General features: G+C 35.9%; 2 protein-coding genes across 3 annotated transcripts; one reads left to right on the forward strand and one right to left on the reverse strand.

Annotated features, from left to right (window-relative positions):
- Window positions 1-8925: 8925 nt before the first annotated feature.
- On the forward strand, window positions 8926-11359 carry LOC113768201 (amino acid transporter AVT6E). The gene has a single exon (XM_027312466.1). The coding sequence runs from the start codon at window positions 9208-9210 to the stop codon at window positions 10666-10668; it is 1461 nt and encodes a 486-aa protein (XP_027168267.1). The 5' UTR covers window positions 8926-9207; the 3' UTR covers window positions 10669-11359.
- A 1467-nt stretch (window positions 11360-12826) lies between these two features.
- Window positions 12827-15369, reverse strand: LOC113768104 (xanthoxin dehydrogenase-like). 2 transcript variants are annotated; one of them, XM_027312346.1, is made up of 2 exons: window positions 15056-15369; window positions 12827-14165 (listed from the first exon to the last, which is right to left on the reverse strand). In XM_027312346.1, the coding sequence occupies exon 2, from the start codon at window positions 13909-13911 to the stop codon at window positions 13069-13071; it is 843 nt and encodes a 280-aa protein (XP_027168147.1). In that variant the 5' UTR covers window positions 13912-14165; window positions 15056-15369; the 3' UTR covers window positions 12827-13068. The 2 variants fall into 2 exon arrangements, with proteins under 2 accessions (XP_027168147.1, XP_027168146.1); XM_027312345.1 differs by having other exon boundaries at window positions 12827-14170.
- Between the last annotated feature and the right edge of the window lie 1034 nt (window positions 15370-16403).

A 16403-nucleotide genomic window follows, 5' to 3' on the forward strand; every position in this document is an offset into this window, starting at 1 on the left:
TCCTTTCCGGCTTTACTTAATTAATTTGCACCTAATCAAATTAATTTAAGCATTACTTAATTGACTATTCCATCACTAAACGATCTCCCCAGTTAAAACCTTCGCCTGTTGCATCATTTGTTTGACAAGCACGTGTGACCTCACTCGCCAATTGCTTCGTCCTAAAGGTTCCTTTACAGTACTGAAACACGTAAACACCTTCCTACCCCAGTTCACTCACTCATCAGTTGGTACATTTGGTTAATTAGATTATTTGGCTTGAATTCCTGCAAGGAACTTAATACAATACTGAATTGCCACGTTGTGAAAGTTTTGACTCTGCGTAAATGTTTTCCATACTTGAATGATTCTCGGAACCTCGAATTTTTCTTCTTTTACTTTCAGGGGTTATTCAAGGATCCGGGGTTACCATGATCTATATCTATGGCCCCGTTTGGCAAGTGTGGTTTTTTGATGTTTGTCTAAAATTTTACTGTAGTTTACTGTCAAAATTTTTTATTTTTGAAGTGTATTTTTTTTTAATATTTTAAAGTGTATAGTTAAAAATTTTTGAAAAGTTTTTTGAAATTACTGTAACTAAAGTTTTTAAAAAACTTGTAGCAGACAAACTTGGCAAAAAAACTTGTCTGCCAAATATGTATCACTAAGGAGGGGGGTTTTGACAAGGTGCTTCCAAAATCATCAAAATTTAGAATTCTATTTTACTACAATTTCACATTTTTTTGATTAAACAATATTTATCCCTAAACTAATCGCAACCAGTCCTACAAATTAGCTTTACAAATTACAATCATGTTTTCGCCACATGATGTGCACGTTTGAAAGACACCAACATGTTTCTGTCAAATAAGAATTCCACTGTAATTAAGACTCCTACCTCCACATACCTTGCCACTCCAATTAAGATTTTTTACGTGGAGTTTTCACAGGCATCAGAAATTTAAATCTCTTTTTACTATAATTTTAGATTTATTTTAGTTCATAATCCCTTCTCTTTATTCTTTCCCACTTTTCAATTTATGTGAGCCACAAATCCATAAAATCAAAACATCAGAATTTTAACTAACGGATGACCCACTAACCTACAAAATCAAAACTCCAAAATTTTAACTAACGGATAATAACCATCCCTACAAAATTACATCTACAAATCCCAAATCAAGTCTAACACTGATACGACTAATAGTAATAACTAATTGATAATTTAAAAAACTCACCATTACTAAAATCACATATCTAAAATTTAGGAACCCTTTTGAATTATAATTCCCACAATTCTACGTATCTTATTGTTATAACGTATTTTACTCTCATAATTATTTACAAAACTAATGATCACTAACTAGTTTTCATTTGTCATCCGCACAAATCAAATATGGGAAGAAAAAAAATACTATATATCATACTCTGGAAAAATCCCACCTACAAGTATTTCAACGGCGTCTCAATTCCAAACTTGTAAGATTGCAAAGTAGAAAGCAATCAATTACAAAACGAAACCTACATCGCAATGATTTCATTGAAATATTTCAAAAGGTTTAGCAAGTTTATTTTCAAGAAAGACAAGTCTCAATGAACATTCTTTTTGTATGAATTCCACAAAATTCAACATAATCAATTAAACCACCAATATTTACTTTCGTACTAAATGTTGATTGGTGTGAAAAATATTCGTACAAGATTATCAAATCGAATACATAATATTTGTAAGTATTTCATTTTAAAATCAAATAAAACATGAGATTATATTCATTTTTTAATATAAATTTCTATTATTATTTTAAGATCTATTTTTCGCAAAAACATAATTTTTGAATGATGTACACATTTTATCATACTTTGAATTATTAATAGACAAATCTTATATTTTAATTATATTGGTATAATCTTTTTATTTTTTTCAAATTCACTTTCTCTTCTAATTTTTTTTAATAATATCAGTATCGTGCGTGCAGCATAGGCATTTATGCTAGTTATCGTGTAAGTAGGGTAGGGAATCACTGACTAGCTAGATCTCCTGGCTCCAGAAACAGCGCCCAATAAAATTTCCACGTCATAAGGTCCACCACGACGGCACGACCCCATTACTTGGTCCACCCAGGAGACCAAGGCCCAACGTATTTCATGCTTCATCACTTGGTTTTATCACACTTACGTGCGCTGTTATCAATCAGTCATCGTCAAATAATGCTAATAAGTTATATTTTATAACTCGTTATCATATTATTTAGTGATCGGAAATTGACAATTGTGTATTACGTAACGATGTGCAATACCAACTGCCCAATACTGACTCTCAATTGAGGATCCTCACTTGGGCCACATTTGAAATAGAGAAAATTATTTGTTCGGCTCCTAAATTATTTTTATTGCACTTTTTAACCTCTCAACAATATAGTGTTCGAAAGACTTAAGTCTTTGTGGTGGGATGAAAGATCGAGAATTTAAATCTACCTTCCATCACTTTGACATTAACATACGGTTTCTTCAAATTCATATGAATACGTAGTGCACTCATTTAATCCGATAATGATTCAGTTCTCTTTGATTTTCCAATGACTTAATTGAGTCTCCCTTAGAATAGGTTAAACCAGAAATAAAAGTAGGAGTAGAGTATGGTAGATGTTGATGATTGATCAATATATATATATATATATATATATATTGTCACAAATAAACTCCTTAACAAAAAAAAAAAGTCACTTTTAATGACTTGCATTAAATTTAATACTGACGAAATCAAGGGGTAATAGAATAGTTCTCAGATAAGTGTCCGCTCGACAGTCTTAAAAAAAAAAAAATCAATATAGGAATCCTCCGTAAAGAACATATGAGTCGAGAACCTTGTTTGGATTGCTTGTTTCCGTCGGAAAATATTGTCGTTTTTCGTAATCACATTTTCCTATCACTTTTTTCCCTCACATATATCAAATCGCTACAGTAATTTTTCCATGAAAAATGACGGAAAATGCAATCCAAACACAACCTCCTCCGATGCGTGCCCGCTCGAAACATCATATGGAGTCGTACTGGAAAAGGTTGAAAAAATCAAAATGAAAAGAGAGATCTCCTTTGTAGACCAACAAAATCCGAAATCATTTTCAGTGTATATCATTTCCCGGGATTTTGACGCATTATTCGAGTTTCTTTTCATATCATCATTCATTATTTTTTTCTTTTGATATACGTTACGGCTTGAGCTAGTGTGAGAATGTGAGCCATCCAGCTTAAGCTCAAACGGCTAAGTTGGTGAAGTCTTTCTTGCAGATTATAGACGCAAGTTCCCTTCATTTTTCTTCTTATTTTCTGTTCTTCGGTCAAGCAAATAGACGATCGACGCACTACTAAAGAACAGCCTGAAAATCATGTACTCTACGTCCCATAAACACCATCCAACATCTACTACATATTGCACTGAATACATAATAGTTTTCAGGGAGACAATGCCATGATAAAGTTTGGGAATTGAGGCCTAGTCTAGAATTTTAGGATTATTAAATTTGTTGTTTAACATTCATTGGGTAAGCTGGCTTTTTAATATATAGTTTGCAAGGGATAGGTTTAACATTTTCCAGCATTTCTCAAGAAGCTTTACGTTTCTGTCTCAAATTCCGGGTATAACTTAAGTATATACTATTGGCTCTTACTTTGTTCATGCTCCTTTACTTTTCCTTGATATCATCTTTCCTTTTTTTTCCCCCCTCTAAAAACAGACAAATAATTAATAGGGCAAGAAATTAGGGATACAAATGATTCTTCTTTTAAAGTTCAAAAGTGCAATATTTTTATGTTTTCCTAATTTAAAATTTTCAATGAACTTCTTGGCGCATTGAAATTATAAGCTTCTCAACAAGGAAGGCAATTATATATCTTTGTAGCTTCAAGAAAACGATAAAAATGCTGTGCTTAGAAATCAATACTCGATTGGCTACTGAAAGATAATAATTTTATCACGCGATGATCATGATTAGAACCTTGATGGATGTTGGTATTAAACACTAGCAGGGCCAGGGCCGTAGATTAAATGACAATCTCCTCTCCTCATTGGGACACCGCCATACAGGTTTAGCCAGCAATTGTCTTCTTTCTTTTTCGTTTTCTTTGCTGGGGCCGGGCAGAATTGATGGATTGATTAGAAACTAGTTAGTTAGCAAATTAAACCTTCAAGTTTCGAAGAAGATTGATTGAATTTAAGGGGAAAAAAAGAAGAAGAAGGGAATTGCTGCTTCAATTACCATATATTGACAGTTTCGCAAGCAAGACAATATCCTATTTATTAGGATTATCCATCCTTATCCTGTTTCCATGCTGATTCTTCTGAAGCACTATAATCCTTTGCAAGAATCTATCTAAAGCAGCCCCACTTGCCCGAAACATTTATGCGTTGATCTTTCCGAGTAACAGGAATTCTTGCTCTGTATAGTTTCTTGTCAAGTGGTTGATCTTTCGAAATTAATGGAGGCAACGTCCCTATACATCAAAAGAGAAAAAAAAATAAAAAATAGCATTGAACTTCCACGAGAGCGACATCGGGTATACATATATACAACACAAATTCAAGATCATTTTTGATCCACCGTTCATTATTGGAAGAGCAAGAGAAAGCGAGTTTTTGCGTTTTGATTGAACAAGTATGAAAGCGATAGCATGCCACATATGGAGATAATTTGCTTCGTTTCAAAGAAAGGATCGAATTGCATTTGACTAACAAGTACCTGGGGAAGGAAGTATTAGCTGGTTACTAACTAGTTCATGTCTTGAAAATCTATAGCACCTTCCTTCCAAAACCGTGTGGCCATGCTTGATCAAGACAGTTAAACACAGTCAAGATTTCAATTCTTCATCCACAGGTGGCAGTGTGACGTAATGATATTGCTTACAACTTTATGCCACACAACTATACTGAAATAAATAAATAGCGGGTTCTTTTCCATGCTCTCATGCACAAAATTGATTTTAGTATTTTGAGATCAAGCTCAAATTTGGGTTAGAGTTTCATCAACGGTTGCTCTAATTTTCAAATGCAAAGTGGAAGTGGTGAAGACAGCTTAAAATTGGTATAAATGGTATTTTTTTTCTTTTCCGGGGAGTGATTTTTGTATTCCTGAATTAGTCCTCTTGCACTCCTTGGAAGCATATTATTTCGTGAGCCGATTGGAGTCGCGATAGGCTAAAATGGGAGTGCGAATATCAATTTCGAATTCTCTATTTCTCTCCTTAGCAACCGATTTTCACTCCCTTAAATATTTGACCAGTCACAATTCATAAATGTATGACTGGCTTCCAATACCTAGAACAAAATGGATGATGACACGGTCCAATTAATTCACGCAGAAATTATAGAAAACTGAGACGTTAACGTTACTGCCTTTTACCTCGACTCTTAGTTGGTTTGAAATTGTTGCTTTAACAAACTAAAGAATTTCATGTTAGCCATAGGAGGGACCAGTCAGTCGCTGTGAATGACGAAGGGAAGATGCAATACTGGATAAGAGTCCATAGCTGAGAGGCAAAGAGATAAACTTGGATCATAGGGCGTGGACCATGGACCACGACGGAGTAACAGTAGTAGTAATGCTTGAGGATCAAGGGAGCTTACTTATTTAATTTTTTTTTTCCCAAAAGAATGTTTGCAACTTATGAAGACTCAAAAGAGTTTATGATCCAAGATTTGCAAATAGCTCCAGTTAAACCACCATGTTCAAGCTCTCGCGTTGCAAAATTTGTTCTTCTCTTCAAATATTTAATTGCCAGTACATCTTTGTTAGGATTTAAAAGTTATTGCAAAATTTGCGACACAGCAAAAACATAATTGACATTATTGACTTGGCTCTGTTTCACGGACGATGAATGGCTCAGAGTTGGGTAAGAAAGTCAAAATTCAAGTTGTGCGGATGAAAAATACCATCATGGAATTCCCACGCAGCGCGACAGAAACGTAAAGAATCCACGTGAATAATAAAATGAATATAACATCTTTATTGTGAAAATCTACAGAACGATTTACATCGGATTTCAAGAAAACGGTTCCTATGCCTTTCCGCTTCTTTGTCACTGCTGTACCTTAAAAGCCTTGTTTGAATTATTTTTTTTTTCTCAAAATATATTTTCTGAACACCTCTCCACCCTATACAATGACGGAGCCAAGGGGGGCAGAGGGGGGCCATGGCCCCCCCTAAGTTTTGAGAATTTTAATTCATAATATGTAAATATGTGTGTAAAATAAAATTGGCCCCCCCTAAATTTTTTCAATTTTAGTTTATATTATGAGAGTTGATATATATATATATATATATATATATATATGAATTAGTCATCTTTGATTGGAATTTCAATTTTGGCCCCCCCAAAAAAAAAATCCTGGCTCCGTCACTGACCCTATATATATTAAATCGATAATAGAGTATATTTTTTCTGAAAAAAAAACTTTAGAAAGTACTAATCCAAACCAGCTGTAAATCTCTGGCAGCTAGAATCAAAGAGATTTGGAATTGCGACGAGGCACGCCATCATTATTTATTGACTGTTGAATTGCCACTATTTTTCATGAAAGATTTATTGTGGGTAGAATTGACCAGTGTGACTTGTCAATGCAATGGTAAAAGTTTTTCAAGTGGTAGTACCAGAAATTAGTTGGTTGACAGTAACGTCAGTCGAAGCATTTTTAACAGATCTTCGATTGTAAAATGAGCAATTAATAAAACATACTCTCTCTAACCAGTAGCAGTAATATTTTGATATTATTATGTTTTTGTTCCATATCGGCAGGCGAATGTTTCAGTCGATGACACGTGTATATATGTAGTGCCGGGTGCTTTACGCTAACGATGATTTTTTTTTTTTTTCAACGCTAACGATGAATTAATTGTAATACTAAAAAACTGAAAAACCAGAGATGGACGTGACCCGGACCACTGGTCCTTGCAGTTGCGGAGTCGATTCCGGTGGTTTGAACTTTGAACCGTATAATACTGGGATCGGTTTCTTCTGGGGTTTGCCCGCTGGAACCACCGAGTCGTATCTTGTGCACAAAATTAAAAAGGCTATCAGAAGACATTATAAATAAAAGAACAAATCCGAGGTTCATGAAAATTGTATGTATTCATGAGTTTTGAGAGATATTTCGTGTGCTTGAAAGTCATTTGTCAATTATTGTCGGGCCTTCAATCCAGATAAAAAAGCATGTATAAGTTTGTTTGGATTGGAGATTCTTTGGATAAATAAATAAATTATTACTATAATACTTCTTGTAATTTTATATATGTGAGATAAAAAAATATATTTATAATGATGTAACAAAAAAAAAAAAGAGATTGGAGGACCTAAAGCTTTATTTCTTCCATGCAGCCCGTATTGCCTCCTCCATCCATATTCCATACCAAGAGCTGTTAAGCTTCGAATTACAGAGACAAATGGAAGACGAATTAATTAGTGCTACTAGATTATTTAGTTAATTTTGGGCTGTTATGTTAGCCAAAACTTAGAATTAGTGGCGATCGAGCGAGGTGGGCAAATGAATGTCTGTAATTTGTTTAGTCATTAGTCACATAATTAAGTCAAATGATAAAAAAATAAGGTTCTGTTTGATAATTCAATTCAACATTTAAATTTAATGGGTTTAGATCTTAATATTTCAGAAGCATTTATTTGATGACAAAAAAAAAAAATCTGAATTAATCAAGTGCACGTTCAAGCAAATAAATAGCAGTTTAGACAGCAGAATTGGTGAAAATCAAACACCTGAGCATACACCGTCTGTATTAAGCTAGTCAATTAGATGTGGATTAACTTCGTCCAAGCATTTGTGATAATTATATATGTTTTTATTCATACAAGTTAACTGACACTTTACTACTGAAATAAAGATAAAACCAAAACCAAATGGCAAAGAACGTTGCCTACCAAAAATTTGATGAGCCAGAAGTCTCAGTCCAAAAATTATTTGAATTGGGTTTTCAATTTGCAAGAAGGTCACGTATTGTCACTCAAATCTAAGACTTATATGGACCATCTGTCTTGAGAACTGGTTTGGGCTTGCTTAGGAGAGGGAGATTTCCACAGGTTTCTTATAAATTAAAACTCCCACATTCTTTACCTCATGTGACCTGTGAGAACAACTGAGTTGAACTTGTTATAGGGTTAGGGCCCAAAAAGTTGTCAATCAAAAATAAAATTGAAAAAACTGTTACGAGCAAGTAGGCATCCACGCCACCAAACCCCAAACCCCAAACCCCAATTTAGGTGGGACATTATTAGTCAAGTGATCTTTTCTTTTTTTGAAAAGATTTGTCAAATGATTCTAAATGCATTTTCTAATTATTTTTTCACCTCAGAAATATATAACATTATTTGGAACATAAAAATGTGATCATTAAAAAAATAATGGCTTTTTAAACACACCACCATTTTAGATAAATTTTTTTCCAATAATCTTCTATCCAAGGTTCCAAACACACACACAAAAACACAGAAAAAGGTCCCAAAAATTCACTCGATCATCAATAAGATATTCCTAGATTTACAATTCTCCTCTCAAGGTCTCCTACATGCCTACATCTCTTTCGGCTTAGGATTTCCTTAAACTAGTTTTTTTTTAAAAAAAAAAAATTCCCAAACTCTCCCATTTTTTCTACCCCTTTCACCTTTTTTTTTTTTTGTTGGAAAGCAACAGAAACATATTCATCATTTATATCAAATCTGCAAGAGTAGCTGGCTCGTCTTCAATCACTTTCTTGGGGAAGTTTACAAACCATTCACTTGGAGTTTAAACTAAACTCTGAACCGAGTAATGACCAATTTTACCAACTTACATCAGGCGAGAGGTGACCCTCCAGCTGAATGCTAACGTCTAAACTCGACTGCGCAAACTGCCAAGGATTATTCCGCCAATAGAAAGCTTCCCAATACCAAATCTGTTTACCCTCTATCCATTGGCCCTCCAAAAGAAAGGAAAAAAAAAAAAAAAAAGTCCACCCTTTGACCATCCTTAGATCTATGCTCAAATCGCACAGCCCCGGCCCTTTCCCTCTCTTCCATCGACAATTCAATTAATCTCAATAAATTTGCAGAAACTTGAGTTTTTATTCCCTTTTCTGCATCCAATACCGGAACCATCTCATTCAAAAAAGGTGCTTCTTTTTTTGCTCCCAATTTTCATGGACATTGGCTTCTGAAAAGAGCAGTTTGTAAAAATTTATTAGAACACGTATGGATAGTAATTATTCAGCTATATCCAAGGATTCTGACGTAGAGTTAAAGGTTAAAGATCATGTCTTGGGATCAAAGGACAAGTCTTTCAGATTGATATCTCAGGATGAAGAACTGGGCTATGTGAAACCTGACAACGTGGATGATTCAGAGGTTCGTGATGATCTTGATTTTGATAATTTACCCCTTATTATTGGAGAAGCTAAATCAGGGTCAGGTATTTATGGTGCTGTTTTTAACCTTACCACTTCAATTATTGGAGCTGGCATCATGGCCTTGCCTGCAACCATGAAAGTTTTGGGCTTGGTTTTAGGTGTTGTGCTTATTCTTTTAATGGGAATCTTGTCTGAAATTAGTGTTGAATTGCTCGTTCGATTTGCGATTCATTGCAAGGCCTCATCATATGGGGAAGTTGTGCAAGCTGCACTGGGTAGGGCAGCTAGGATTTTGTCTGAAATTTGTATTATTGTCAATAATGCTGGCGTTTTGGTTGTGTATTTGATTATAATGGGGGATGTTTTATCTGGTTCACTTAGGCATATTGGCGTTTTTGATCAGTGGTTAGGCCATGGAATGTGGGATCATAGGAAACTGTTGGTTTTGGTCATTGTGGTGATTTTTCTTGCACCCCTTTGTGCTTTGGACAAGATTGATTCATTGAGCTTAACTTCAGCTGCCTCTGTAGCTCTTGCAGTTGTATTTGTTTTTGTTGCTTTTGTTGTGGCGTTCATTAAGCTTGTTGAAGGAAAGATTGAGGCTCCAAGAATGGCACCTGATTTTGGTTCCAAGACGGCCATTTTGGATTTGCTTGTGGTGATTCCTATTATGTCAAATGCTTACGTCTGTCACTTTAATGTTCAGCCGATCTACAATGAGTTGGAAGGACGCTCTCCTAGCAAGATGAATCGTGTGGGGAGGATCACGACAGTAATCTGTGTTTTGGTTTATGCTTCAACGGCTATAGCTGGATATTTGCTCTTTGGAAAGGATACCGAAGCTGATGTGCTGACTAACTTCGATAAGGACCTTGGAATTCGATTTAGCACTGCTTTAAACTACATTGTCCGAATAGGATATATATTTCATTTAATTCTAGTGTTTCCTGTGATCCATTTTTCGTTGAGGCAAACAGTGGATACCATGTTGTTTGAAGGATCAGCTCCACTTCAGGAAAGTAAGAAGAGGTGTCTGGCCCTGACGTTAGTGCTCTTAGGACTTATTTATTTTGGATCCACAATGATCCCAAACATCTGGACAGCTTTCAAATTTACAGGAGCAACCACAGCAGTGTCATTGGGATACACATTTCCGGCTCTTATTGCACTCAGGTTAAGCAAAGAAGGGATTAGTCTGAGTTTTGCAGAGCGGTTATTGTCTTGGTTCATGTTAACATTGGCAATTGTTGTTAGCGTTGCTGGGGTGATTGGCAATGTGTATAGCATTAAAAGCCAATCTGAGTGATGTTTTTATTTTAGTCTAGAAGTTGTATACGAGAGTGGTTCGGACATGGAGGAAACTAGAGCAAATGGTGGAGTGAGTTTTCAGATGAATAGCTTTGCCGGAGCAGTGGCTTAGTGAGGTGAAGAATGAGCAATGAGCCCTCCCTCTGCAGAGCCAGATAAGATCTTGGGCATATGCCAAATTTCAGCATTGATAGCCTTGCTTGGAAACAGAGTGTTTGTTCCGGACTTTTGGTCATTTTCATTCTACTTTGCAAGCTTAAGAGCAATCAACATTGAGTTTTGAGCAGGCATCCGGATTGAAGTCATTGTTTGATGGGATTGCTGCAGAATTGGTACCTTGTGCTCCTTATCTTGGCAACTTTTGGTTATGCTTCCACCTCGAGCCTAATCTCTTTTGCTACCATAGAGTATCAAACAGACTTGTAATTCTTTTTGGCATTGTTCATTAAGAAACATGCGCAAACCATTTAAAGTTAGATGGATTACATACTTTGCTGATGACTCGTGTTGGAAGATACAAAAAGCACGCTTAGTTACGGGTATCAATTTGTAGTTCTCACTTGCGTTTGCACTTGAAAAAAATGGTATTTTGTGTTCCACAGCAGTGTCGTTAGGTTTTATATTTCCAGCTCTTATTGCAGCCAGGTTAAGCAAAGAAAGGGTTAATCTGAGTTTTGAGGAGAGGTTATTGTCGGGGTTCATGTTAACAGTTAATATCCATACCGTATATAAAAGGAAATGAAGGAGATTGAGATTAGCATGAACTTTCATTTTTGTCCTTGTGAAAACTACTCTTACTTTAATTAACTATACACATGTTGTCAAGATTTCTGTCCATGACTATTTTTAACTTTTAATTACAAGGGAAAATCTTTCAAACGCTTCTTACATTTTACTAAATAAATTTTTTAGCCTTTCACTTTTAAAATGTTAATTTTACATCTCTTATAAATGTAAGTGAGCAAAATTTGATCCCAACTTAGATTTCTGATCACTTTTTGGTTTGAAATCATCACGTAACTCATTTGTGATCATTTTTTAGTTATAAAAAAGTCAAATGCCACTTGTTTAAAGGTAAAAAAGAATATAGATTAGGTTAGATCTTACATTTTTTAGGAGAAAACTTGAATAAAGTTCGGATTAGATTCCATTTTTTTAGAGACAAAATGAATTTGGATCACGTCATTTGTATAAATACAAATGGTGTCTAATCTTTTTTGCCTTTGGAAAATGATTATATGTGAATTGCGTGATAGGTTCAGGGTAAACATTGATATGAAATCTAGGTTAGGATCAAATTTTATTTACTTGAATCAGTCAGAAATGTATAATTAATATTTTAGAAATTAATGATAGAAAAAATTTAATCGATGAAATGCGAGAAACGTTTTGAATGATTTTTTTTTTTAACAATTAAAGTATATCTTTTCAACATAATTATCCCTAAATATTATAAACATAGAATTATTTTATGAAAAAGATTTAAAAGATCAAAGGTTTGCTTCGGCAATGCAAATTTTATATAAAATATATGACCATAATATATATATATATATATATTGCACACGCGTTGAATTTGCATTTACCAGTAGTTGGCAATTATTGTTAGCGTTGCTGGGGAGTTTGGGATAGCATTAAAAGCCAATTGAGTGACGTTTTTGTTTAGTCTAGAAGTTGTAGACGAGAGTGGCATCGACACACAGGAAACTAGAGCGCATGGAGGAGTGAAATTTCCGATGAATAGCTTCGCCGGAGTGAAAAAATGAGCAATAGACTCTCCTCTGTGCCGGGATATGTCAATTTCAGGATTGATGTTGGTTAAGAAGTAGCCTTGAATGGGAAAAGTGTTCGCCGCCCCAGGTTACTGGGGTATTTGATTCCACCTTAAACCTCTGCTTTTACCACGTACCAGTAATCACTTTACTTTTGAAATTACAATTTTGATGGCTTTTCCAGTGATACCAAAAAGAATCAAGATTCCCTTTGCTCCGTTGCGAAGGGACGGATAATCACTTTAAAGAGAACGGAATTTAAGTTATCTAGCGATGCAAATAATTTTTACAATTTCTAAAAAACTTCTGAAATTTAAAAAAGAAGAAAAAGTTACTATTTGCTAAAGGGAAGAGACAGTTACTAAATTGCAGGGACTTGTAAAAGGAGAAAAAAGCAAATATTGACCAGCGTTTCGCTGGTTGTTCGCTTCTGATAGATAATGCGACTACAAGGATCATTGCCAATGTTTTAGCAAATATGACCCAAGAGTCCTAGAGCTGGTTTTTATCAGACAGAATCGAGGAGCAGAATAGGACAACTGGCCAAATGTCAAATAAAAATCATCAAGTTACCCAACAGGCTGCCCTTAAAACCATATATCATATGAATGAAAAGACACAAAGTTTCATCTAAAAACACGGAGCGAGTGATTCACGCAGCTGAAGCCGCCATCAACCATGAGGTTGACTCCACTTATGTACCTTGCTTCATCACTAGCTAAAAAGAGTACAGCATTAGCAACATCATGTGTTGTCAACTCTACGCCTTGCAAGTTAGCATGCCTCCCAACAAACGATCGAAAACCATCCATTGCGGCTCCTGTCCGCTCATCTTCGGGTAAATGAGCTAGAGCCAAGCTTGTTGCAACTGCATAAGGAGAGACACAGTTCACCCGTATGTTATGCTTCCCCAGCTCTGCAGCTACGTTCTTGGTCAGCCCTGAAACAGCATGCTTAGACCCTACATATGCATGAGGTCCTACACCGCCCATTGCACTCGCAGCACTACAGAGAGAAACAATCGAGCCCTTCTTCAGCGGAATCATGATACGAGCTGCGTGTTTCATTCCCAGAAAAACGCCTTTCACATTGATATTAAACACGTTTTCGAACACAGATAGTTCAAAATTACGAATATCGGAACAAGGAGGACCTGATACCCCAGCATTGTTCACCATGATGTCAAGTGAGCCGAACTTGTCAACGGTGAAGTCAACAGCACGGATGACATCATCTTCTACTGTGACGTCACAATGAAAATAACAAACATTCAGGTAATCACCAAGGTTCGAACACAGCTGCTGACCACGCTCGTCTTGGATGTCAGCAATACAAACCTTTGCACCATGTTTGTGAAACAGATGTACTATGCTCTCTCCAATGCCTGTAGCACCTCCAGTGACCAAAGCAACTTTTCCTAATAATCTTTGGCTAGGAAGAGAACAATCGTTGGAGCTCGTACTGGACATTATTGCAGGTTAACAGCACCAGCCCTACACCAAAGGCCTTCTATCTGAGGATCATTATCACCATAGTTGATACCCCACAAAATTTTCACTGCTTGGGAACCACTGCCAGAAATTTATTTCCTATGAAAGTTGTAGCAGGATTGTATTGGAATAATTAGGTATCCTCGTTGCACTCTGAGCTACTCTGTTGTCAATCCATCATTTATTACACCAAAGGATTACACTTAGCCGCCGCTTGATCAGTAAACAAACACCTTTCCTAACAAAACCCTTCAAATTTCAATAAGATGAATATAATACTGTACTAAACCTAAAAAATCTAGGAAGCAATTACCAAATCCAACCCCATTAACTTATTAACAAGGGCACCAAGAAGAAGCCAGCTGACAAGAAAACAAATATGATTCCTAGTACTAAAACGCATTCGAGAGAATCAGGTGGGGGGAGGGGTTCTCCAATTGATGATAGAAAGACAAGATAGATGGTACATAGACAAACTAGAGAGATGAATTATTAGTAAGAGAATGCTTATAGTGGATGAACTTAGAGACTTGATTTTAAATCTTGGGTCAATTTGACTTAGGACTGGGAGTTGATATTGACCTACATACCGAGTTAACTCTCGTTGGGAACCATCGAATTGGAAAGCTCATTGTTTAGAATTTCAGCTTGGTCATCTAGTTGAACACAGACTCACATTCAAGGTCAAGTTGAACCCCATTAGTACCATATCGACGCTGAGCCTCATTTCTAACTTACATATCGTACTTTACCCAAATATGAAGAAACTAAAATCAGATCAAAACGGCCAATTAGAAATTGGAATTTCAAACACACAGAAAAAGAGTTGTATATCATGTCACCATGTCTATCAGTCAAGAACAAAATGCACGGATCATTGCAGCAGAGACCAGGGGCTGGCTACGGGAGCATAAATATATATAATATATAACTACAAAGATAACCAGATGAGCCCCAACAAGGAGCAGACCTAACGAATAAGAAACAGATCTTGAAAGACGAGCAAAAGTGTCACCCAAAAACTACCCCTCAAGAAAATTACAACATAACAAGAATCAAATTCTCCACTGGCCCTCTTAACCTTTTAATCTATCTGGACCAGAAAACATGATACAAATAGTACCTTTAAATGAAAAGTGCAAATCAACAGATTTGAATTCTTTACTAGAGACAATTGCTCACAGGGTGGTGCCGGAATGGTGTCGGCCACCCTATTTAACCGCAACGGAGAAAGCAGGGACAGAAACAGGCAACAGAGTGAGAAAACCACGCAGAGGAAGAGGAACGGGCTACAGAATGAGAGAACTACGCAGAGAATAGAAGAGAGAGGTATTAAACGTCCTTTGTCCAACCCCACTTGACTGGAGACGACGAGAACTGGGTGGTGGGCTTGGGGTGTTTGACTGCAGGGGCCTCGTCTAAGTAGACATTTTTCACAGACTAAATCCACCATGCGCCGCTGTCTATAGTTGCGCCACACTTTTACTTTTCACTCTAAACTTAGTGTTGGGTACTCTGCACCCTATCCTTTCAATTATAATTCATTTTTTTCCAAAAAAAAAAAAAAAAAAAGGCACAGAACAATCATATGATTACCTTTCTAACAAATCAAGGAGCTTAGTAGCCACTGCCAAGGTTGGTGGGGTGGGAAGTCAGGGGATCAAACCCTGCCTCCCACCATTGGCCACAAAAATGTGGCAAGCCACTTTGAGTGGCTTCCAGATGAGTGCGTCTTGCACTCGTTTGGGCCGGTAGGTGATTCAGTTCTCTTCGATTTCTCCGACCTATTCAAGTTCTCCCCTTCCCGTAGCATCAAAATACAAAAATAGTCTATCGTATCGACAAAAAAAAAGATCACCTTTCTAACAGAGAATAATAATTTTTATCCACCAAATCCATAATTGAACAAGAAATACTAAAAAATGGCGTGCAATTTCTGTACTTTTTTCACTTATATAGCATCTATCTCACTGTAGATATATTTTGATTATATGTTTAGTGGATAAGAATTGAGGTTCCTATTGGGAAACTGGTCATGCAATAGTCATGTACCTTTTTTTTCAAGAAAACCAATTATGTTCTCATTTTGCTTTTGAAATTGTGGGCACCCAAGAGAGGTATGTACTTTTTGGGCTATAAATTGATCGATAATAAATTTTGGGACTAAATAGACACTTTTTTAAAAAAATATTTGAGGGATTATTTTGACTGATTTTGGATGTAAAAGACTAAAAAAGATTTTATTCATAATAAGAGAGGCCAATTTGGCAATTTTTCCATTTATAAAATCAGTATATGATGGCGACAACAACAAAGTGGTGAAAGTACAATTTACATAGGTTTTCCTAATTTAATGACATAACTGATTTTTTTTAACAATTTGTGTTAGGATATCATGCATGCAGGACATTGTGAATAGAGAACATTTGCATTGTTATTTTCTAAAGTTTTTATAGATGAATGTTGTATAA

Source organism: Coffea eugenioides, chromosome 4, assembly GCF_003713205.1.
Source record: "Coffea eugenioides isolate CCC68of chromosome 4, Ceug_1.0, whole genome shotgun sequence".
Classification (NCBI taxonomy): domain Eukaryota; kingdom Viridiplantae; phylum Streptophyta; class Magnoliopsida; order Gentianales; family Rubiaceae; genus Coffea; species Coffea eugenioides.